A 25,478-nucleotide genomic window follows, 5' to 3' on the forward strand; every position below is an offset into this window, starting at 1 on the left:
CTGAAATACAGCCCTGAAAAGGGTTTTCTGTAGCATGGCTGATACCTCACTATGAGACATCTGACAAGCCCGCAGGCTTAATGTCAAGATTTATAATAAATGGAAGTGGAGAGCAAAATGTGCCCTGCAAATGTCATGCCTGTGGCTGCTGGCTTTTTCTGTGGCAGCACTGAGTGAATAATACAAGCTTTGAAAACTGCTCCGTATTTAAATCATGGTTTGTAACAGCTCTGAAAGGAGCCATTAAGCCTGGGGGAAAAGAACATCCATTCGCTTGGGTTTGCAGCCAGGTACTCAGGATACTGCACCAGGCTCCTGTTTTCTGGCATCACATCAGCACGCGATGCAGCTCCCAGAGGGCAGTAAGGAAGGGGGTACAAAGGTACCTGCCAGGCTGTTGAGCAGAGAAAACTTCTTTCAGAGTGAGTGATGACAGAGGATGCATGTGGGGCACGGGGGCTGCATGTATAACAGCACCAGGAGACAGTGCAAGGGCTCTCTGTGCTGAAATGTGAGAGTGCTCAAGCTAAAAAAGAAGCCTCCATGCACCAGAGAGGGAGAGCCAGCCACAGGGCCAGCAAGTGAACAAAAGTCCTCAAGATTCCCAAACGTCTTCTTGATTTGAGCATCAGCAGCACCTTGTACCAGCACCAGGAGGAAGGGGAGCAGTTTCCAGGTATTCAGGTCACACATGCTGGTTAGCACCTGTTTGGGTTTCCCTGACACGTCCTCTTTTCCCAGCCAGCCTTCCTGTTGGGCTGAGTTTGAGGATATCAGACCCATTCTGGTCACTGAAGAGTTCCCTCTCTGGGCTGCCACAGGGCCAGCTGTACTGGTTGCTTCTCCACTCAGTTCAGGAAAATCTATCACTTCATCAGACATTTGCTACAACCTGTGCAGGCCATTTTCTAGCAGGACTGAGGTCCAGCACATGCACTTTGAATACACTTGGCAGCTCTCCTAGAGGAAACCCCTTCTAGGCTGGAATGAAGCAATTAATGCAGCGCTTTGAGCAATACGGACAAGGCTTTGGCTTTGCTCTTTCAAAGACAGTAGTAAAATGTTTGTCTCTGTCCGCAACAGGTTTCAGTAGCACAGGAACATGGTGAAGGTGCTGTAGATCCTGAGCAGAACCACAGGATGCAGAGATCCGTGACACAAAACAACTTCATGAGTTCAGAACTAAACCTCAAGGCACTGATACACGATGTGCAGGCTTGGCCTTGTTTAATGACCTCTAGCTGTTCTTAGGAAGATGTTCTGGATCTTCAGAGCATGGTCCACACTGCACAGCCATCCGGATGCTCACTAATGCAGAGCTGGTTTTTGAGAGCACAGAGCTGGCCTACTTGGGTCCTCTCTTTGTGTGCAAGTAGGACCCATCGCCCTCAGCATCCAGGAAACAGCCCCGAGCCATGTACAACAGGGCTGTTTTCTCCAAACTAGGGCTTGGCTCCTGTTGTTTCAATTAATTTTCCTCTGCTAGTGCTAGGAGGAAGCTGGGAGGGATGTTTTAATAATGAATCCTTGAAGGACATAAATACGACTGTGCTGGATTGAGAGAAGGGAATTGTTGGTCCATGAATATTTCAATTATATTCCATGGTCAGTGACAGTGTGTCTAACTGTGCTATAAACACAACAAATACAAGCACGATGCCATTTCTGGAGAAAAAATGAAAAGCTAAAAAAAATAAAGATTTTCATTCTCTTATTCCCCTTGGGAGCTAAGGCGGTGAAAACTGAAGCCATTTTCTCATTTTCTTTCTGACTCTCTGTGCCACTCAGTGCTAAGTTAACTTTCTCTTCTTGCATGTTGCACAAATAAAAAAGTAATAATTAAAAAATCCCAAAGTGTGGCGCAAACCCTTTCAATCCCGTTCTTAGCTTGAACTGGGACTGGATGATTTTATGTAGTTCTCAAAATCATTCCCATTTGTCCTAGGGTTTTGAAATGGTTCTCCTTTTCTGAAAATACCTATGTGCATGCACGTCCTTATATTTACAGATGAAACAAGATCACTGTTCTCATTTTAAATCTCTCCCAAGTGGATTTGCTCTGATCTGAAAGGATGACGGAGAAGAGGACAGGGCAGAGGATAATGTCCTTCACTCAGGATGTTGAAAACGGATTGGGAGAGTGAAATTGCTGAGGAAAAGGGGAGCTGAAGGGGCTGCAAGGCCCTGTTTGCACCAAGGGTGCTGCTCATGATCCCAGGGCATGCGACTGCCTGCACAGCTGCAGAGGCTCCTGTGCTGATCAGCACATCGGGTATCACTGTTGCCTGAGAAATAGCATCATTTCTCTAATCCTCTCCATGTGAGATGAGATGCGTGCACTTTAGCAAATTCCCTGCTCGTTGACCCAATACAGACATTATTTTCAGTGTAGCTAAGGATTAGCATTTATTTGCTCCAGATCATCCCAGGTATCTCAATATTTAATGTTTGCAACCTTGAAACACTGCTTTTCTAACAGCCGTGCAGCTAGCCTCAGATTATATATAGGTGACAGTTGCAAGAAAAAGCCTCTGTTCAGCCCATCTACATCCTGTCTGGTCCCTCCTGTTGGCGAGACCCATCAAAAGCCTGAGGCTCACCATAAGGAAACCCAAAACACAGGACAAAGGTGGAATTGAGGCTAGTCAAATCTGTCCTAAACAATTTTCTTATGGTCACAAGAAGCGACTTGGTAGCAGATGAACCAAATGGTTATCTCCCTAGCCCATGCCCAGTCTAGGGAGTCTTATTTGCAAAGACGGAGCCCTGCATGCTCTGCCCAGCTCACCTGTACTCCCTCAAGGTTAAACTCCAGGCTCTCTGCATGCCCTGAAGTTTGCACGGATATGGACTGATTCCTACTGATGCTTACACGTGGTTCTCTGTTTTCTCCCTCCCTCTGCTCAGACCTCTTACCTCTGCTTGGAAGCCTTCTACCAGGATGGCAACGAGGAGGTTGAAGAGCACGTAATTGCCGAAGGTCATCAGGGCCACAAAGTAGAGTGCTGCCCAGGAGGACGTGGAGGCCATCCCATTGTAGAGGACCACATTCCAGTCCTCTTGAGTGAGGATCTGCACAGAGATGGACGGAAAGACGCTCTGATTATTCCACTCCTCTCCTGGACAGCAGCTGCACACAAATACTCACTGACTCAGCCATTTCTGCCTCTCCTCTTGACCTTTTCCTGAGCATAATCATTAGCAGGTCTCATGCGATGAGACAGCAAAACATCCTTTTATTTAGATCTCTGCAGGTGAGACCTCTCTCCCAGCCAGATCTCCACTGTCTGCAGGAGCACCCAGCACTCTGCTGCCCAGCAAGATGACTCTTTTCAGATACCAGCTGTGGTAACATGAAGGGCAGCACTAGATCGAGTCCCACAATTTGGCGGGTGTGTTGTCTCTTTTTGATAACATCGGGAGATAAAAGGCCCGGGGCCACAGCTGCTGTCTCCTTTTGGAGCTGTATTTTTCCTCTTGCCCTTTCTAAGTTACCTGCAGCTGCGCAAAAGGGTAGGGAGCAAGGTATTTGACATGGTAAATGACACACGGTGGTTCAGGAAACTTAGGGAAGAAAAATGCTGTCTATTTGGTAAAAGTACTGATAAGATGGGCAAAAATATGTACATCTTTGCCAAGCCTTGCTCCAAGGGACCTTCATTGCGGATTCACATCCTCTTAGCTATCCTGGAGCTCAGAAAAGCCCAGAGCATAAGAAAAACAGATGACATATTAATGCATCCAGGTTTAAAATGAATATAGCCTCTAATCTCCCCTCGTCTCCTGCCCACAAGGTGATTTTGGGGACAGGAACGCAGTCAGCTCCACTGAGGCATGTCACTTATTAACCTCCATAGGATGTAGGGCCAAGCCCTTGTGCACTGTGCCAGCTCTATTCACCCACAGGACTGTTAAATGCAGACTTCTGTATTAATTTTATACAGGATAAAGAGAAAAATATGAACCTGTGAGACTTATGCTGATTTCTCCTTGCTGAAAATTAAATCTCTCTTTGCATAAAGAAAAACTTTGCAAGAGGCCTTAATCTTCACAGTGAAGATCCTGGAGTGGTTTGCACCTTGCATGCTACTATGGGGAGCCCCTACTCTGCACTTAGAAATCTAGCTCAATGTTGTCTACACCGTGGTCCACTTGCTGGACCTGGGCTATAAGGAGAGAACCATTAAACAGAAAAGACTAATATTTATGCTGAGAATGTCCTGGAAATACAGGTATTAATCCGTTGTGGAACATACCAGTAATTGCAAGGATATAACAGACTTTGTCTGCGCAGGAAAAAGTTTTCACACACACAATTTCCCAGGATGCAGAGCCAGTTGCTGCAGTTCTGATATGTGACAGTATTTGTTACCCCCAGCTAAATGAAATTGCTTGGAAAGTGCATTTTAGGGGCAGGGAAAGGTGCAGGCTTGTTACTCAGGACAGAGAGCAGGAGGGACAATAGATATGTAGTGCACCGTAGGTCTTGATGTAAGGAAAACAAAACCGGATTTCCAGGCCTTCTCATATTTTACTTTTGCTAACAAGAGATAGGCACCGTGATGCTTTTGCGTAGGTGGCTTCTCCATCAGGGTTTGTAGATACCAGCTAACTCAACAGGAAAAGTCACAAAGAAAGTCACTCTGTCCTAAAAGCTCCATAGTGCTATTAGAGTCCCAATTGGATATCTAATGGAATATATATACATATATATATATATATATATAAAAGCAAAAGTATGTTCACCTGGCTTATATTAAAACTTCTGGGAGGACCCAGAGCTTACCTGGAAGACTGTCACAATGGCCCAAAGCAAGGAATCAAAATTCTTTCTATCTGGAACTGTGTCTCCTGTATCGGTTTTCAGGCTGAACTTGCATCCAAAAAGATGCATGCCGAGAATGCTAGAGTGGAAAAGAGAGGGAGGGAATCACAGTATTGCATGAAAAACGAGACTGCAAAGAGGAAAATCATCTGTTGAACGTCTGCCTGTCAGTCTACTGTGAGCACTTCTGTCACGTAGGCAGCCTCGCAAACGTGCTCCATTGTCATCTACATATTACTTAAGCGAGCTGAACGATTAATCCAAGAACTACAGCCTGGTACCTGAAGATAAAGATGAAGAGCATGAGCAACATGCAGAAAGTGGCCACGTTGTCCATAGTCTTCATCAGGACCACCAGCTGGCGACGCAGAGCGGGCATGAAACGCACCAGCTTCAGCACCCGGAGCAGCCGGAACGTCCGGAGCACGGAGAGGCCTCCGTCCGACTGGCCGATGATCTCCCAGACGCTGCAGGGACATGAGAACACCGTGAGCCTGTACAGCAGCTCTGAGCTGGCACGGGTGTCCCTCAAGCTTCACAAGCAGTGCTGGCTTCTCCCACGCGAGCTCTGCCACCCCCGGTTTAGTCTGGCATTCAGTGTTCCCTTCGAAAGGGACACACCAGAACTTCTATCCCTCTGCTTGCCCTGCTCTGAGTTGGGTGTCACTTTAGGGGTGGGAGGGCAGGCTGCTGGGACACGGACACGCACAGCACTCCTTTCCCAGGACCGTTCTGCACTTCAGTGGAAAACTCACCACGGTGCCAGACATGCGGCGTAAATAGACCTTTTCTCCATCTGCCAGGTCCATTTACTTTGGATGGCCCTTCTAAAGACAGGAATCTTAAAGGCCAGTGTAATTATAGCCCATCGTACCCAGTGAGCCCTGTGTTAACACGTGCCAGGTCACTCATAGTCCCCTGTCCCACTCCCCAAACGGTCTAAGCCCTCAGCAGCAAAACCACAAGGGAGAAGGAGCTGGCAGGGACCTGATGACCACAATAATCCCATCGAAGATGTTGTACGGGTTCTTGATGTAGCCAAAGAGGCCAAAGGCAAGGAGTTTGAGGAGCATCTCCAGGGCAAACATGCTGGTGAAGACGATGTTACTGATCTCCAGGGCATTGGTCAACTCGTCCGGCTACAAGACAAAAAAGCAAAATAGTCACACAGATACAGAGGAAATGGCCTAGTATAACCCTCCTCTGAAGGGCTCTGAGATTTGTGCTAATGATGCACAGAAGTTGCATTTTCCTGTATTTCTCCCAAAGAAGAGATAAAAGTCAACGGGGACCAGCAGACAAGCAAGAGCCTTGCAGACAGTCCCTGGGCATTTAAATGGAAACATGGGATCCCATTTCTGGAGCGGCTGCAGAACAGCGGCGGCCCAACACACCAAAGTGAAGGCAAAGGAGAGCTCGTGCACTTTAATAAGACAAAGTACCCTGGTGAATGGGTAGCAGGGTCTGTAGGGCTCATAGGAAGACTTGCACTGGCCAGGAACACTGTTTTTATCACACATAGCTTAGCGGAGCTTTCCGAGTACTGCTGGACCCAAGGCAGGAGCCCCTTATCAATACAGTGGAGCTGCATCCACACAAAGTCCCTTTCCTGCAGACACATCCTGAGAGAACTGGGAAAGCTAATATCTGCAAAAGTCAGTGGGATTAATAGTTTTATCTCCCTGAGGGCCTTTGGAAACGCTCCCAAGAAGCCCGCGATCTTGTTGATACATCAGCAGCACAGCCCTGGACTCATCCCCAGGGCCCAGATTCCCTCTGTGATCTGGTTTTCTCAGAGCGTGCAGGTTTGCACGCAGCTGAAATACAAAAACTGACCTTTCCAATCCCCTCTGCCACCCTCAGGACCAAAAAACTTCCCAATATTTGGGCTATGCAGGTATAACCGTAACTGCTCCTTTCCTGGGAAGCGCAGGAGCATCGGTCTGTCCAGTGCCCTGTCTGGCTGGTTCATGGCCAGAACACGGGCACCAGGGACAAATACAAAGTGACCCTGGGTTTCTCCCCTTACTGGAGCTATCCCTGCAAAGAGCAGTGGGCTCTGCAATGTGCATCTCCACCGCCCAAGGCCCATTCCTTTGCAAAAGAAAGCGAGTCTTTTCATTTTCTTGGTGTAATAATATTGTTTAGAAAAAGGTGTTATTTTCACATCTGACTCATCTCCTGCCTGGTAAGAGCTTCCTTCATCCTCTACCTGTCACTAGACGCCCTGTTAATAGTTGGCAGCTCCTCGGGGCGCTGCTGCAGCAGCGGAGGCTCCGCGGAGCGGCACAAGGAGTTAACGCGGATCCCGGAAAAGCCTGAATATCCCCCGTTATCGGTAGCGACAGTCTGTGGGCTGCTAATGAGCCATCATTCATGGGCTAAATCACTTTATGCAACAGACTCCTCTGCTCAGCCATTTATCCAGGAGAGAGAGCGCCGAGTGCTCCCGATTAGAATCCATATGCGCTAATTACTAATGGACATCAGGGGAAAGACCGCACCGGCTTCGGCTCTCCCGGCTTCACGGAACCAGCGGGCTCTGCTCGCCGCGGATTGGCACTCGTCCCCTGTCCCCTCCTCTGATGACACCAGAATAGCACAGAGGGGTCCCCCGGACCTCTGCACCGGTCCCCCAGCTCTGCTGCGCCGAGGTCGGGCCCCAGCGCTCGCGTTATACAAGCGCATTCCTGCCAAGAAGCAAAACAACTCGCGGAATTCCTGCATCCCTCCCCGGCGCAGGCCGAGGCGCCCGCGCGAGCCAGCTCGGCCTGGGGACTAAGGGCACAACCAGGAGGGGTCCCGGAGCCCTGCGCGTGCCGGGGGACACGGGGAGCGTCCCCCTTGCTGCCCGCAGCACCCGGTGCCCTGGGGCACAGCCGCAGTCTCAGCTGCAGTAGGCAGAGCGGCCTCCACGTGCTCCTGCCTCTTGCTGCACGTGCTACCAAAACCGCAAAGTTGTCGGGAAAAGGAGGATAGCAGGTGATTTTTTTAAAAAATCCCTACACCTGGAATCATGTGAATTTGACAAGACAAACTTGGGAATCCTTGCTGCAAAACTTGGCAACCAACCTGGAAAGCCTGTGCTTGACAAGCTTAAAAACATCTTCAGGCAAGCAAGAAGGATGCATAAGTTGTTATTCCTAAAAATCCCCTAATTCCTAAGCCAGCATGGTGATTTTTCTGTGGCCTGTTGAACACTTGGGCTTGCAACCTGTTAACTGCCGATACGGATGCCTGGATTGATTTGCCAATTCCCTTGGGCAATTTGGAGCCCTTATTGCTTTCTCTCCAGGGTCATGACTTTGCTTCGTCAGAGAAAGCTGGAAAAAAAGCTGCAGTGACCTCTCAGGAGAGCGAGGAAGAGGGAAAGCGGAGGACAAGGACGTGGCACTGATGAGATTCACCAACGCTTCTGATGAGCCGCTGATGCAGCACTCGAGCCCGACCGAGGGACAGATTGGTGACACCACAAAGCCATTGCGCCTCAAGGGGATCTTCTTTATCCTTTATTGCTCATCCCAGGTGCAGGGCAGAGCTGATTTGGTGACAGGGCTGCTGTCCTGAGGGGTGTTTGGACCCCGATCCTGCAGCCCCGGGCAGATAGGGACAGGCAGACCTGACACCGGCCGAGCTGCTCACAGGAGCTCTGGTGTGACCGGAGTGGAAGCCAAACAGCAGACGAGGCAGGAATCCAGCGACGCCGCCTTCAAATGCAATTACCTCCTTTCAACAGCAACTGGAGCCCAGAAAACAGCCACAGATATTTTTATGGCTTATGAAACAGTCCGAGGCTCAGAGCACAACTCATTCCCTGCTTCCCGCACGCTGGGATGAGCAAAGATCTAAAAGGAGAGTCAAGAAGAGACACGTGAAGGCCAAGATGGAATTAGCCATTCCTCTGGAATCAGCCACTAGGAGACACTGTTGTTTTGTTCAAATTCAAGCCAACTCCAAACAGGAATTTTTCCAGGAGCCCTTATCTCTGGGAAAAACAAAACATTGATTTGCTCAAAACAAAATTTTTCATAGCAAGGATTATTTTCATCAGACTTGTTGGCTGGAAGAAAATGAAGTTGCAACAAAGCTTTAAAATTGCTGTGATGTCTTGTTGTGACCTTCTCAGAAAAGGAAATTTAATTTTTTTCTGAAAAGATGAGGGTTGTGTTGAGAAATGTAACTTCCTTCGTAGCAAAGAAGAGTTAACAAACCAAATGCTGGTATCGGAACGATGCAGAGTACTTCCAAAGTGGTAGTTTTTCCCTTCTGTCAAATGAGGGAGGATTGGTTGGTTGTTTTTGTAAACCTTAAGAACTAAGACAAGGAAAGTATTTCTCCTCCTTCGGGTTTGAAACTGCGCACATGGGTGACAAGTTCCTTTTGCAAAGCACGGTGACAGCGCGATGGCCTTGGGTATCTCCACATCTGCTGCTGCTGTGACGTCTGGCCATGACTTTGCTGCAGATTTATGGGGCAGAAGATGCCCAATCTTGGCCAGTGTCAAGCAGGTGGCACTTCAGGAGACCATGAACCACCCAGGAAACCTTGCACGGATGCAGGGCCAGGGATGGTGGGCAGAGGGCAACGCTGTCACTTGGACTAAGGGTCCAGAGAGCCACACGCAGGAGCTGGAGTGGGAACTGCCATCCCAGGGGACAGGCAGCAAAAATGACCCCGGAGAACAGGGTCACTGCTCCCCCACCACCATCCCGGGCAGCACACGGAAAAGGGTTCGGATCTGGGTACAAACTTCACAGACTGGAGATTCCAGTGAATGCTCCTACTTCGGCTGCAGGAGACAGAGCAACTTCTCATGAGCCAAGAAAAGGGCAGAAACTGCCCAGGATCAATTTGCAGGATTTGAGCGTCCTTGACTATGAGCTCAGAGTAACATTTAGCCTTGACTCCAGGCAAAACATGTCTCGGGAAAGCACGAGCACCTCTGCTCACTTTGAAGGCCATATTTATGCTGCGGAATATTTCAGTGATTCAAAACCATGTTTTTATCAGGGGGAAAAAAAAAACCCTCAAATGTTCAGCAGTTCATTCTGAGTTCAGATAAACAGACAAAAAATCCTTTTCTAAATAGTTTGGGTCTGAAAACCTTGGATGACGAGTCTCTTTCTGAGAATCTGATACTTCTGGTTTCAGCAAGACAGAGCTAGTGCTACCCCAGAGCCTTCCTGGAACCAGAAAGCGCAGAGAGATTCAATAAAGCAGAAGCCCATAATGGTCCCGTTATTGACAGCCTTTACAAGCAGAGGATGAGGAATGCGAGCAGGACCTTGCAGCCTGAGATCCTCTGTGTAGCTGAATCACTAGATCTCTTCAAGCAAGTCACTTTATCTCTTTGTGTCCCTCCTTCTGCTCATTCCCATCTTCCTCTTTGTCCCTCCACCGAGGCCCCTTTTAGGGAGCCTCTGGTCAGGCCCCAGCGGGATGGCACCGGCCTTGCCTGGGCACCCTTGGGCTCTGACCTGCAGAATAAACAACCACGTCTCCATCGCGGGGGCAAAGGGCCCTCGGACCCCTGGTGTCCCCCACTGAACGCGTGGGAAGGACCTGGAAGGGACGGAAGGGCCCGGATTAAAGGATGCGCTTGGCTCCGAAACTCCCCAAGCCCAAAGCAGCCTCCTGAACAGGGGAGCCGAGACTGGCAGAGATGCAGAGAAGTGGTAAACACATACAGAACATTTAGTCTCATAAACACCCTTTGTACTTGCGTTATTTTTTCTTCTCCTTCTAGTCCTAGGCCTAAAGCTGTCACTGGGATTTTGAGCACGTTGATGTTGACTTTTGTGCTTTATATTTTAAGCTCAGTTTGCAGGCACTCTGAGCAGGAAGAGGAGACCTAAAGAATTGTCCATGTGTGTTTTGTTTTGGGACAATCCTTATTTTCTCTCTTCACCCCCTTTCTGAGGGGTTGTCATTTCCCAGTCACCAGGTGTTCCCTGGTGATGCATCTTACCTGTCTACAGCCTCTAGCACCATCCTCATTTCCCAGAGCTCAGCAAAGAAAGGAATGGACATTGGAAGCAGGGAAGAAGGCTTGCAAGCTAATTACACAGAGGTGAAAGGAGGAAATTCCCAAGCCCACAACTGCTTGGAGTAACAAACCCAAACCGTGGCAATTGGCGCAACACTGCGGAATCCCCTCGGCATTACCCACCTCTCTGTTTAAGGATGGCCATAGGTGACAAAGGTGTTGACAAGCTCTGCACAGGGTCTAGCAGAGGGGCTGCCTGGTGCTTCCCAGCAGAGATGCGGGAACAACCCAGCGCAGTGAAACACCAGGGGAACAGGTCGAGCTGCACATTTGTGCACAGCTTCCTTCCTAATCTGAGCCCCTTCTCCCAGGAGCGGCAGGACCAGCTCCAGCTCTGCCTCTGATCCACGGCAAAAGGGCAGGAAGACCCTCCCCACTCCCTTCAAAAGAAACTTAATTAGGGGGCGGATCTAATTGAGATCCAATTCACCTGATGAGCCGCGGTCAGAGTGAGGACGGGCGCTCAAGGACTTCCCTTTCCTATTGGCACGGCCAAGGCCTCCATGCAGCTGCGCTGCCGGCTTTGCCTAGTGCTGTCCCTGCACAGGTGGCACCTGCAGCCCGGTCACAGCGTCACCAAAAAGCAGAGACCTTCAGGACACCCGTGCACACTGATAACAACCGCCACGTGCCTCCTCCTCCCCACCCAGCCTCACAGTCCCAGGTTTCCCTCGATGCTCCTGGGACACGCGGAGCACCGGGACCGCGCGAGGGACCCGCCGGGCTGCGTCACCGCGATGCCGAGGAGGCGCCACGTGTCCCTGCAGCCCCCGCGTGGTCCTGGAGCCGCCTTTTGCTCCGAGCTCGGATCCCGCTCGCGTCCTCTCTGCGCCGGCTACACAGCTCATCTGTTTAACTGCTGGATCACCCGGCTCCGTGTTGGGTTTTTGGGTTTATGTGCCGCGGTGAAAGCAATCGCCAGATAAAAGCCAGTTCTCTGGGACGGATTAAAGCGATGGTTTGGGAGGGCTTAGAATTTTTTAAAAAGTAATATTGTTCAAAAATTGTGGAAAATGGCTTAAATGGGTTTGAAACAGTGGTGCCATAGGAGGGGAGCAAATCAATGAAATTGCTAAAGAGAGCCCCGCATTACAAAACATTCCTTTAACAACTTCTAGAAGACTAGAACACGTGGTGGGTATGTGGGTATAATATTAACATTGCAACCAAACTCTTAGTGATGCAGCGAGCATCTGTCTGTGCCCTAGGATGCGGGAGCGCCTTCCAAAGGCAGGATGAGGAGTCGGGATGGCTGGTTTAGCCCATGGTGTGAGCGGGGGGATCGCTGACCCCCAGCCCCTTTATCTCCATGCCTGTCCTTGGGATGTTCCCATCCTCATCCAGCCAGCGCTGCCTTTTCCCAGCGCCTGAAGACACTCTCAAAGCATCGTTGCTCTCCAGGTGTGAGACACGGACACTGCAGCAGGACACACTCGTCCCGCAGCAGGGACATGGGTTGCCTTAAACTCTGCAAGCTGCCTGCTGGCTCTTATTTACACTTATTTAGTCCTAATATCTATCAAATGCTTGGGAAAAGACCCTCTGTGAGGGAGTCTGAACAGCCAGAAGCTCCCAGTCAAATCACGGAGCTGTCAGGGAACAGAAGTGACACCTCCAAAGACAGCCAGCAAACGTAGAAACTACATCTTGACCTTTATTCCCCACCTCCTTTTTGCCTGTCAAAGACCAAACTTGATAATTCTGATACTTCTACAGTAAGAAATGCCCAAGGCAATTTAAGTCTTGGCTTCTTTCTTCCTCTCCATACTTCGCCCTTAATTTAAATCTTTAAAAAAATACAAGAAATAACGCAAGCGGGCTTTTGAGTTTCTGCACTTGGAAATATTTCCCTTGTAAACTACTTTGAAGTAGCTTATTGACTTAAATTGTCTTAAATTTCAAAGCATTTTATTCAATCTAGACTAAGGCATAATATAACGGAATAGACTCCACAGACTGATGCAAGGCAACTCCCCTTACTGCGAAAAAGGCCTCAGGTGGCGAATTCAGCTACACTCATGTGCATGGGAAAGGTATTCCCTGGGGAGGGAAGAGGGGCTCAAACCAGGCTGCCCTGCCATGAAGATGCTTGTTCTGAGGAGCTGCCTGCTTTGCTCTGGGGAGTCAGGTCCTCATCCTCTCGGAGCCAAGGGCCTGTCCCCAGCAGGGTCTCCTTGTCACCACTAGCGTCTCTACAAGAGCTTCAGTGAATTTGCACTTTCCGAGTTTAAAAAAAAAAGTTTTTTTGCAAGATTACCCAAAAGGACTTAATTCAAAGTATGCTTGAAAGTGGAGGCCAGAAATCCTCTCCTTGTGCCTGCTGATGAATGTTCTCGCTCTGGAATTAAAAACGGAGAACTTAGTCTTTCAGTCATTTCGACTCTCAGGTTTTATGCTCTCCTCTAAATGGGCTCCTTCATGTGGAGCGATAACAGTTTAATTGAAGATAGCTGATGGTAATTTTTCTTACTTTCAATTGACCTACTTGATCTCCTAATGCTCTCTGGAATTGCTTTTACCTCTCTGCTCAGCGGCATGAAAGTCACTGCTAATCGGGACCGACCTGAGCGGATACGAGCACTGCTCCCGTCCGGAGCTGCCAACTGCGCTGCGGCGGAACCGGGAATCATGAAGGAGCAGCTCCCGACGTGCAAAAAAATGCTGTTAGAGTCAATGGTACCAGCAACGAAACTGCTATGTGCTCTAGGGCTTTTGAGGGAGCCCTTCAAGTCCTTGTGGTGCTGACTTTTTAACAGTGAGGGTGCCAGAGCACTGGAACAGGCTGCCCAGAGAGGTTGTGGAGTCTCCTCTCCTGGAGATCTTCCAAACCCGCTTGGACGCAGTCCTGTGCCACGTGCTCTAGGTGACCCTGCGTGTGCAGGGGTTGGACTAGATGATCTCTAGAGGTCCCTTCAACCTTGAGCATTCTGTGATTCTATGAACGATGTCTCCAGACAACATCCAAGGCTGGGGCCTGCACCAATACACCAAGAGCCCTGCAGCTGGGGCAGCTGCTTGAGCGTGTGCTCCTCGAACTGACCACCTCTCTGGTACTAATACACTGAGATTGGCTTCATGGGGAAAAAAAGGAGAAAAACGTAAAGATCCTGAGGAGAACGAAGGCTGAATCCTTCCCACCGTGCCAGGCACAGGCGAGGAGCCCGTTCAGAGCGATGCGTTGAGCGCGGCGAGGTCGGCACCCGCCGGCCGCCTGACACGGACCTGCTCCTTCGTCCCTTCTCCTCTCTCTCAGATGTAGCAGCTGTTAAACATGAGCTGGTTTCTCCCCGCGAGCAGCTTTCATCCCACCCCACAGCAGCTCCGGTCCTCAAGGAGTGCCTGGCCAGACGCCAAGGGAATTACATGGACTGAATCATTCCCATCCATATGCCGGGCGACTCCTTCAAAGAGCCAGCGGATCTGTGACATCTCTCTGCGAGGCCTGTGGTGACTCACATCCCATCTAGTTTGCTTATCCATAGCCATAAAAAAAATGGATACAAGGAGCCTTGCCCCTTGCAAAGTTCTTCATCACTAACCATATGGAAGTCAACACCAACTGGTGAAAAATCACTATGACTCCCAGAATCATCCTTGATTTTTAATAACAAAATATACATTTTTTAAAGAAAATAATCGTGGATACTTTATTTTTTGTGTTTTTTTTCTTCTTTAATAATTAGACTGAATATATCTTGCATTCTGAACCATCAGCTAGAAGGAAGAGCCAGAGCCTTCCTTTTCTTTTTAGATATATACTGAGTCATGGGATCCCTGCTGAAGAGTTTAAGCAAATTGGGAGACTTGTTATAAAATGAGAGACGGGAAGAACATGGACATCTGCTACGGCCCTTGGAGATGAAAAGGAACACAGAGGCCCTGCTCAGAGTCTGCAAAATAAATCAAGATTGATTTTCTTTGCAAAAATCCTGCAGTCATCCATAATCACATACACTCATGCAAATACACGGCCCCACAACTAGCCATACAAATGCACCAATATATGCACCCTAAGTTGGGAGTTTTAATACGATGCAATAGGAAAGGATTTGGAACTGGGACGCCTGATCTTTTGTAACCACAGAGGGGCAGAGACCGAAGAGCAGCAAGGAAGTTCCCCAGGAAAACTCTGCAAAATCGTCCCTCGCCTTTCGCAGCCGCAGACGGTGCCCGGGCTCTGCAGTCACAGCGTGGCAGGATGTGGCTGTGATCATCAACAGCAGCAGGAGCACGAGGAACAGGAAAACAAAGAGGAACAGGAAAACAAAGAGGAACAGGAAAACAAAGAGACACCTCCAAACGCCCCGGTTGTTCCGCAAGAGGCACCTTTAGCCACGATTACAGGATCTTTTCCCACATCCAAGCAATAGGGTGGCTCTCATAATAGAGAGATCAAAGGCCTTTGGGTTGTCACTAGCAGGCAAACTCAATAGAAGTTGTTTACTTCACCCAAGCTAATGGCACTGGAAATATTTAATCAAAAAATGGACACACGCTCTCTATTACTGCCAAGATGATTCAGAAGGGGCCACTTAAATCTATTTTGTCAAGCCATTACTCATCCCCTGCTAATAGACCTTTATAGAGAGTCCCTTTGAAAAATAAGCATTTGTGATTTGCGAGTTATGTACTGGTATTAGGAGCCGAGGCGCATCATGAAAACACGAGAGGGCTGCTGATGGCAAGAGGGACCCGGGGAAATGTTTAGTCTGCAGCTCGCAGAAGACTTGACTTAGTCATCTTTTAAGCCCAACAAAGTGGCCTGATGGAGAAATAACTTCAAGAGGAGGAGAAGTCTCCAGAAACATTGGAGCAATCTGCTGTATTTGACCTCTGAGGACTCAGTGGAAGAAGGAAAGATGGAGATGATTAGGGGAGACTCTCTGAAGAGGTTCAAGGATCTTGGGGTAATGAGAAGAAAACAAGAACGTAGGGTGGACAGCAAGAGAAAAGTGGGTGGTGCTTCTTGCCCAACAGCAGGGTGCTTTTTGCTAGGGAGATGGAGATTCTTGGGTCACCAAGGGGATTTTCTACCAAAACGCCAGGACTCCTGAGGTCGTTTCCGAACTCCCAGCTTTGTAAGTACTGGACAGGCTGTTATGTGGTCCTGTCTGTGCTTTACAAGCCTGGGCGCAGGCAATTCTTCGTGGGATTCCCTTTGGGATGTGCACACTTCCATCAGCCTGGGACGCCCACCTTCTGGGAGCGCCTGATGATACCTGAAGCTGCTCATGAGCCTGTAGGAATTGCTGACCCTGCTTTGGAGCGAGAGGACGGAGCAGGCGAGGGGAGCCTGTCTGCTGGGATTTGTGGGGCACTGGATGGAAAGGGGCTCGTGGGCTGGTAGAACGTGGCCCACTGCTATTGCAGGCAGCTGCATGTTGTCACTTCTTCCATAAACCCATCGAGCTCAATCTGCAGGGACACCCTGCAGGGACAACAGACTTGGGAGGATCTCCTCCAAGAGAAGATGATATTTGGTACAGACTCGGGCTTGACATAGTCTCCCTGCAGCTTCCAGAAACACTTCTGAGAAGCTTATGGAGCTGACAGCTTCATCAGCACGGAAATGATTAACTGCAAATCCATCTCCGTAACGCGCGTGGCAGCTCCTCGCTGCCGGGCGTCCTCCTGACATCAGTTCGGAGCCAGCAGCAGGATAAATTCAGGGGAAATCCACCTTTCCTCCCCCTCTAACAACCCCAGAGCGATCCTAGCGATCGCACAACCCACAGCAACTGCTGCCCCAAGGACGCAGCGCTGCGGCCGGCCGGGCGCTCCAGCCTGCAGCTCCGGGCACATGGGGAGTCCTTGGAGCGACTTATGGAGACATTCCTCTGAGCTGTGAGCGTCACATTAAAGTGACAATTAAAACCATCCCCTGAGCAAAAAGAAAGAGCAAAATGAGGTGGTTAAAATGCACCGTTTGTGCTTGCCCGCAGCGGGGGCTACTGTGCCAGGCCAGGCTGTCGGGTCCGGGTTGGAGTGGGAGGAGGCCGGAGCAACAGGACCAAGAGGTTTGTGCCAGAGACAAGGGGCTCAAGGCCCCATTTTAGCTCCTGTGCAAGTGCCATGTGGCCATTCGGGACAAGAAATTTAAAAATAACAAGGAACAAAATTCCGTGGAAAAAGGAAAGCCATTGGGCTGGCTCTGCAATGGGGTTCCCTTGCAATGTTTGTATCTAATAATTAAGAAAGAACAAACGCAACCAGAAAACAACACTTAAAAACAAGAAGGAGGCTTTTCGTTGCAGTTATTCATTTTGCAGGGATTGTGCCTCAGCCCGAAGCACGCCCCAGGTGTGTGCCGTGTTTCTGTTGGCACGGGAAGAAAAAGATTCAGTAAAAAGAAAATTTTCATCGTTCTGTTTAACATAATGAAATAAAATCACTGCTAAAATAACAAAATAGCAGTTAGAGCAGCACTAACAACAGAAGCGCTAATTAAAACCATCGTAATGCGGAAGCCTGAGGAGGCTGCTGTGCCCAGCCGGGCGCAGGGGCCGACGCGTTTGGGTTGGAGGTTTTTATTCCAGCTTGGGCATGTTGGGTGAAGGGGACTGTCACGCTGATGCTAATTGCACTGCTAATAGCAACAATCATCACACCTCTCAAATCAGCAGCACTGATGCTGCACGCAGCAAAGCGGGGTAATGTGCTGCTGTCAACTCGAGCGGAGCTGAGAGGCACAGAAAAGCAGACCCAGCACACGGCCCCTTCGTTGTCAGCTCCCAGCAATTTCAACGTGGAAAACACCTGGTTTGGGTGTTTCTTCTAGTGCACACGGAGTCCAGAACCCGCCACCCGCAGGGGAACCCGCTCTCGGCATCAGGGCTGAGTTCCTGGTGGGGAGCAGGCAGGTGCCCAGTGTTGGGTCAAGGACGGGACCATCCCTTGCCTCCCGTTTCACCTCTCCTCCACGTCACGCTGGAGTTTTCCTCTGGGCAGCCCTTCGTCTTTGGATGCCATCTCCAGCGCAGCGGATTTAACAAACTGACAAAGCTAAAATAACCACGTGCAAACAGCAAGTGCTCGGGAGAGCAACCGAGCTCGCAAGCCTTCCCGTGCCGGTGGGAATCCTCCCTCCGCGTTCCCGACGGCTGCGCCAGGCTGCCGGCTGTCAGATTATTGTACTCCTTAGTCCCAACGCGTGTCAAGGGGGGATTCACGGCAGATCTCAGTTATTTGCTAAACACCGGGACTAGCTGAGATGCTGGTGGAGAAGGTGGCGAGTGTTTCCATGGCGATGAATGATCGCTTGGTGACCGGCCCCGGACCGGCTGCTGAAGCCACCGCAACCTTTGGACACCCGAACGCAGCCACGAGTTTCCCCCTGTGCTGCCTAATGGGGTTTCTTTTCCATAGAGTTTATTCCCGTCTAAAATTTGCCCTAGGTGGATGTGCAAAAGGGAGCTGGGCTCCGGCAGCCTGGGTCAAACAGTGACAAAGCAGCCCCGGGTCCAAACCAGGCTACGTGAGAGCAGCACTGGGCACCTGGCGCCAGAGCCAGGCTGTAAAAACGAGCGAGCAGAGGAGGTTCGGGGCTCCGTGAGCTCGTGCATCCCAAGCACGTTGGTCTGCGGCTTCTAAGAAAGGCAAAGTCAAGGGGAAAACGTGAGTTTGCACGTAAGCAAGCGATTTTGCACAGAAGCAGGTGATATCCTAGGAAGGGATCCTGGCTAAATGTTGGGTTAAGAGCAGAAAAGGTGCATGCCTCCCTCCAAACAACGTCCGATAAACTTTGTGCTAGTATAAGCTCTTTAGCCAGGACTGAAATAACAGAAAATGCTGCTGCATGTCGGTCTTTGAGAAGTTCCCCTGCTCTCCTCCTTGACTTTCTCACTGAAATGCACCTTCCTTCTTATTGAGCGCAGTCCAAAAGCCTGACGGAGCTGAACCATCGCGTTAGATCCTGCTGAATTTGTGCAAGCCCGGGGAAACTCCAATGTGGTTTATATGGAGACACTAAAAACAACAGACCGGCACCTTCCGGGTGCTGAACTTGGCACAGTGAAAACTCAAGGGAGCAGCAAACCCGGGGTGAGAGAAGCGCGAGCACCGGGTAGAGACGGGCGAGGCGGGCGCTGCCGCGGAGCCGTGGACACCGCGAGCGGCGCCCGGGCTGCACGGGCCGTGTCCCCGCGCTGCAGCCGGTGTCACCGGGAGGTTCATTACCCGCAGGCGACGGGGCGGCGCGGCAGGAGGAACAGTCTCCTCCTCAGTCTGTTTCGGAGCTTTAAAACCAGCTCGCGGCAGGAAGGATGTGACACCAGAAACACGTCCGAACTCTCCGGCCTCATCCCCCTTGGTGGTTTCCCTCATGCATTGGTGGATGAAGCTCTCGCGTTGCGGTCTCCTCCGCACGGTCCTGCCCGCTCCGATGGTGCCTGGGCGCCTTCCCGCCCGGCTCCGCTCCGAAGGGAGACATGGAATGACCTGCAGGGCTTCCACTTCCCTTCCCACGTTGACATGGCCGCACAGACCCCGAATGCCGTGATCAAGGCAAGGGGAAACGCGCCCAGGGCTGCCGAGGCTCTACAAGAACTCCCACACTGAGTACACGATACCCAATATAAGCTATTCCTTGCAGGCCAACCAACTGCTGGGCCTTATTTTATTAGATTGCTACCAAAACCAGCAAGCACCGCTTCAAACCACGTGCAAACGGGAAAGGAAGCGCTTGGCAGCGGTGCAAACCACGCGCCGGCTCCCGGCGAGGGGCCAAGCTGCTCTCCCGCCACCCCGCGTGACCGGGACACGTTTCCAAGCGAACAGGAACGAAAGGGACAGGTCGGAGCATCGGCTGCCTCCTGGCGCGGGGCAACCGCGGGGACCTGAGCATATGCCCAGCGCCAGTCTGATTCCTCGGCCATTAAACCAGCCCCTCAGGCTCTTTATCCTGTAGTGTCTGTGTCTACCGTGCATGGACAAAAAGAATTTGATTTGGGGTTTCGAGAATTTCAAACCAGGTCACAGAATTTGGAAAGTGTTCGCTTCAGATGATGATGATGATAAACAGCCCCAGCCTGGGGAAACTCGGAAAATCCCACTGCATTCCCCCATTCCGAGTGACGACACAGAGCCCTCCGCGCTGCTCTGTCCCACACGTTCCCCGAGAGCCCAGACTTGTTAACCTTCATTTTGGAGCGTCTTTTCAGAGCAGCGACAGCTGCAGCCGTAAACACAGCATTCAGATTTCATGCTATAGCTAAGAAAGAGAATCAAATATGCATGAACCCCTCTGCTCTCACACGCGGGCTAGCAGAAACGGCGGGAGGAAAAGGAGCGGGAGGAAATCTGTAACGTTAAATCATTTCTGAAGCACAAAAGGACTTTTGCAAGCTCAGGTGGGAAACATCTGCTCCCGTGCTAGCTGCAGGGTCAATACATGTCTGCTGGCCTCAGCCTGCCTGTCCGTCACTCGCTCCCGGGATAAATGATCCCTTGGGAACGGGGAGAACCTGGGCATGAGGAGGGAAGCTCCGAGGCCCGTCTGTCCTCAGCCCATGGGCAAAGCAGCTCCTGCTGCTCTGGGTAAGTGCCGAGGAAGGACGTGTGCTGCGGTGCCAGCCTGAGTGTGGCACATTGCAGTGGCACCTAAGAGGAGACCCAGCTAGGGAGAAAATCCCAGGATCGCTGAGGTTGGAAGGGCCTTTAGAGATCGTCTAGAGGTAGGAGAGTTGCTCTTCCAGACACTTTTGCAAGGTGTTTTGGTGAGCTGTGCTGTCCTTGGGAAGCCAGGAGCCAGCCCTTCACTCGCTCTGCATCCAGGGGCTTCCAGAGGTATCCTCAGCCCCTAATAATACCCAGCACAAGCTGCAATTCCTGGCGTTTCCCGGCTCTCCCAGGCGCTGCAGTCCAGTCCCTTGCCCTTGGCACACGTAGCAGCATTAGTACTTCTGCCCGAAGCTCTTCAAGATGCTGATCTCTTCTCTTGGCAGCCTCAGAGGACCTCGGGAGGAGCAGGACGGCTCCTGCAGCACCGGCCTCGCAGGGAGGTGACAGCCCAGCCGCCCACGCGCCTTTTTGGACACTCTTGGCTCAAGCTAATTCACACCAACGGCTTGAAACCCTTCGCACTCCCAGGCAGGGGTGAGCAGAGGGGAACAGTGCTGACACAGCTCATGTTTGGGCCCTGAACCCTTCACAAGCCAAAGAAAAACTGCTTCTCTTCCATGCTGGGCAGCTCTCCGTGGTCTGATTTACTTCGTGATTGGATTTGGGAGCCGGGAAACTCCTGTCTGGCCCCTGGAGTGCAATGAGAACAAGGGGTTCCTGGGGACACGGAGCTGGTTTCTCCCCTGTGCCATCACTCGTCTCCAAAGCCCTTTTCCTTGTGGGAGAGCGCGGATCCGGAGGGAGGGAAACCCCGCGGTGCCACGGGCACCTGGGCACACCCCCCGGCTCCAACAAAACAGCATCATTCCATGAAAAACCCTCTCCCTGTGGCCTGAGCACAGGGCAGCCATCCCAACTATCCCAGGGGTGCCAAATCTTTCCTGGGAATTAGCAGCTTCCTTAAGCTGGAGGCTTAAACGGGAAATGCAAGTGCTGCCGGAAGGCCCCCCAGGTAGAGCTCCCAGCCATCCCCCTTTTCCTTATAAACCACCTTAATCCAAACTAACTTTCAAGCACAGACAAGTCCATGTATAGTCATGTCGAGAGAACTCCAGGATCTGCCTGTAGGAAACTCAATTCCCTTCGGAGTATATTAAATAAATAGAAGTTCTTTCTTTTTGCTGCTTTCGGCGGGGGAGCCATGGTAAAAAGCCCGGATTCATCTGTGCATGGGGATGGGAAGAAGACATGGAAAGAGGAGGAATTTCTCAGCACAGGCATCAAACGTGTTCACGTGGGGAAAGAAGCCAAGTTGTCTCCCTGCCCCGTCCTCCTTGGTGGTGGATTCTCTGCTCCGGCAGGATTACCCACCAGCGCTCCCAGCCCTGTGCACACAGCGTTTTTCCCAAATTGGGAGTCAGGCTGTCTTGAAGGCTGTTGGTTCAGCGAGCAGAGAGAGCAAACAAAAATAGAGCTGGGAGGAATGCACGCCGGCATGCCAGCCGTCCCTCGGCTGTGCGAGAGCCTCCCCTCTCAGATGCAGCTTTATCCCCCCACCTCTCCAAGCCATTTATAAAGACAGCATCGTGCTCTTGGAACAAAAGATTTGGAAGGAGGTTTCAAGGAGACATTTAAAGGCTCATTCATAATTCTGGAAGTTCTCCTTGTCCCAGCTGGAGAGCCCTGGTTAAAAGCTGAGCAAAATTCATGGCTCGGGCTGATGGCAGCAGTGAACACACCTGTTTATTCCATCGCAGTGATTCTTCTTCTCTGGTGAAAGGAGCTGGATTGTTACCCTGTTATCTTTAATCCTCTGGCTGCCAAGGGGGATGGAGCCAGCTCCGCTCTCAGTGCCCAGGTACCCTCCAAGCTGCCATCCCAACTCCACCCTCAACTTCTCTGCAGGTTTTGATGTTCACTCTACCCTATCAAACTTTCCTGGAAAATATTCAGGATCTTGCATGTTTCTGGAAAACATTCAGGATCTGGCTTTTCTGTTTTCCACCTTACCGAGTCAGGGCTGTGAATGACACACAAGCACCAACCAAACACCATTCCCACTCCAAGGGCACCAGGAGCATTTCCTTCAGCCAGGGCCAAGACTGGAGACCAAGGAGCAAAACGGGGTGGTGGTTGGATCAGGTCACGTCAATGGCTGTTGACTCATTTCAAATGCAGTGCCAAAAACCAACCCTCTCTCTCTGCTGTGCACGACTGTCTTCTCCAAACCCTCCTAGCATTCACTTAGTTGCGCCCATTCCCAACCCTTCTGCATTTTCCAGGCCTGTAGAGAAAGCAATCCTGCACAGGGACTGGTTGGAAAGAGATCAAAACAGCAAGGTAGACATCACCCACCCGTGCCTGCTAACGTTTGGGACCCACCAGAGCACACACAGTTTGCAGAGCATCACCGTGCACCTCCCTCGTCTCTGCGTACCCCACCACACTACTCTCCAGTTGCATCCAATTTCATTTTGGGCTGTAATCCTGCGTTTATAGAGATGTGGGACCTGAGCCTGCCTGCAACCTTCAGAGGGAAATATTGGTGCCAGGCGAGGCATGACACTCTGTTCCCCTTCCCACGCTTGGTATTCCCTGTAATAGCATCCAGCAGCCCTGCCCAGAGGACGCACACAGAACAAGAAACCATCATTGCCTGGAACAAAAGATCCCAGAAGACAGGGTGATAGATGCAGACAGCTGGGGGAGGCATAAGGAACCAACAAGAGCTCCTTGATAGGTGAAGGTAGGAGCTGATGTTCCTCCTCTCCCAGCCACGGATCCCCTCAAGCTCCGGGGACAACTCGAGTCACCCCTTGCTTCCCGTCACGCCAGCGGCATCTCCCTGTCCAACGCCACAGCCTAAGGATTTTCCTGCTCCCCTCTTGAGTGTTTTCCTCCTGTTGCCCTCCACTAACTCTGCTGCTGGCCCTGCAGCCCGGCTGCCCCGGAGGACACAGCGGGAAGGACGAGGGGCTGCTGGCGGGGACGGCGCTGGGGCTCTGCGCGTTGCCCGCAGGCTCCACGGCCTCTCCGGAGCCGCCGGCAGCCCCACGCTCCAGCAATTCCCGGGATTTGCATCCTGCTGCCCCTCATGCACAGGGGTGCCAGCAATGCCCGTGCTAGAGAGCGGGGCCGCTCACCCGAGCAAAGGCAGCGTGGCCAAAGACACCCCCGGGGACACCCGTTGAGCCGACGGCCAACGCTGCAGACACTCTCTCCTCGTAGTTCCCGTCTGCTGGAAGCAGATCCTGCTCTCCGGCTGGGCCGGACCTTCTGCCTTGGAGCCTATTAGAGCCACCATCAGTGCAACCCCTGAAATGGGCTGCCCAGGGCAGGGGTTTTATACCCATTTCTGCCACGAAATGCAGCTGCCAAGTGCACCCCGCCTCCATCCTTGGGGATACCCTACACGTGGTTTTATTTTACCTGCCAGTTGAAATGCAAACAGTCTGCCCATGGTCTATGCAGAACTCCCCACTGCCACGATGCACGGCTGTGAAGCACGGGGGTTTCGTGGATGCAGCCTCCAAAGTCCCTGCGGCTGCCCCGGGCGCAGAACTGTCCCCAGGGACCTGCAGGACCGTCACTGTGACGCTTTGCCGAGGTCCAGGTCTCCATCCACCAGCTCCTGCTGGGGAGCACGTTGTCAGCAGGGAGCATCTCAAAACACTTGTCCCTTGGCAGAGAGCAGATGCGATTCACAGGGCCGATCCCATTCCACAAAGAATAACCGAGGGGAATGGGCTGACCCACTGCTGGTGCTGAACATGCCCACAGCTCTGCAGGGAATACCCTGATATTATCCCCTAGGGCAACGACCGCATCTCTAGGAAGCAGATGGGGCTGCAGCCTGATGTCACCAGGCAGAGCCTGCCTGTCCCCTGGCTGCTCCCAGCCCAGCGCTGCGAGGTGCTGCTCCTGCCTGCCGGGAGGGCAGCATCTCGAGTACATTTTCCCTTATATAGTAAAAAATATATATACCAAGAACATACAGTGCAACAGAGGGAAAAGAGAGCAGTGGAGGAGTCAGGCAAGCTGCAGACTACATTAAGTAGGAGATAAGGGTCCACCAGCCCTGCTCACAGCAGACCCTCCAGGAAGGAAGCAATGGAGACTCCTCACCACGAAGGTTGCTGGGCTGCAGGAGGCTGCAGAGCAGCCCCGAGCGGGACGTCTCGCTTGTAAGTGCCAGCATTTGCCATCAGTTTATGCTGTGGAACCCTTTGCTGTGGTGTATTCCTGAGGCAAACAGGAAAAGAAGTGACTATATGGATAAAAGTGATGCTTACAGCGATAGTAGCTGGAATAAACTTTGCAAGGATGCTTCCTTTTCAGTATAAAAATTAGTCAAATAATGGGAATGGGAGGAACTTTGTGCATGGTTAAAAGGAAGAGATTTAATACATCGAAAAAAGTAGTTTCCAACCTTCCAATGCTGTTTTGCTGCTTTGTACTTCTAAATAATGTCTTGGCCCAAGACAAAGTGACAATACTTAGCCCTACTTTCTTGCTGACAAGCCCATGTACATAGTACAAAGAACTATCACAGGCAGACCGAACCTCACCTCAATTATGCAATAAGCACAAACACATTGGGGTGAATTTTCACATCCTGGGAAGAGTTGGAGCTGGTTTCATAGCACAGATGGATGCTGCTCCTCAATCCAACAGCCAGCCCTACAGAGGCCGTGTCCCAGGAAAGCAGAGCATCAAATCCCGCTTCCTTGGAAACCTCTGCCAAGATTTGGGCTCCTTTTCCTACCTTGAGCTCTACCCTAATAAACTAATTTCTTATTTGATTTAGAAACAAGTCTGTCTGCTTCAAGCCCAGTCAGTATGAATGCTCTTACGACCGAATCATGCAGGAAGTTTGAAGAGTGAACAAGTTTTACTAGCTAAAAGTCAGGATCTCAGATCAGGATAGTATTTTATTGACTCACAACTCAAAAGCAATTTAAGCAATTTGCTTCAAACACTGTTGAAAGTCTCCTCTGCTTTTTGAGTAAGTGCTGAGTTTTACGGGCCAAACCAGTTTTTCAAGCCAAA

General features: G+C 51.0%; 1 protein-coding gene across 1 annotated transcript in view; it reads right to left on the minus strand.

Annotated features, from left to right (window-relative positions):
* The window catches only part of CACNA1H (calcium voltage-gated channel subunit alpha1 H), a 109,011-nt gene that overhangs the window by 45,121 nt on the left and 38,412 nt on the right, over positions 1-25,478 (minus strand). The window contains exons 9-12 of the mRNA XM_088527799.1: positions 5,813-5,964; positions 5,107-5,292; positions 4,787-4,904; positions 2,917-3,072 (exon numbers count right to left, since the gene is read on the minus strand). Coding sequence (XP_088383925.1) covers positions 2,917-3,072; positions 4,787-4,904; positions 5,107-5,292; positions 5,813-5,964 — 612 coding nt within the window. The remainder of the gene's footprint in view (positions 1-2,916; positions 3,073-4,786; positions 4,905-5,106; positions 5,293-5,812; positions 5,965-25,478) is intronic.

The sequence above is a fragment of the Tinamus guttatus genome, unplaced genomic scaffold (assembly GCF_059628265.1).
Source record: "Tinamus guttatus ecotype Peru unplaced genomic scaffold, ASM5962826v1 Tinamus_guttatus_pri_ptg000291l, whole genome shotgun sequence".
NCBI lineage: Eukaryota > Metazoa > Chordata > Aves > Tinamiformes > Tinamidae > Tinamus > Tinamus guttatus.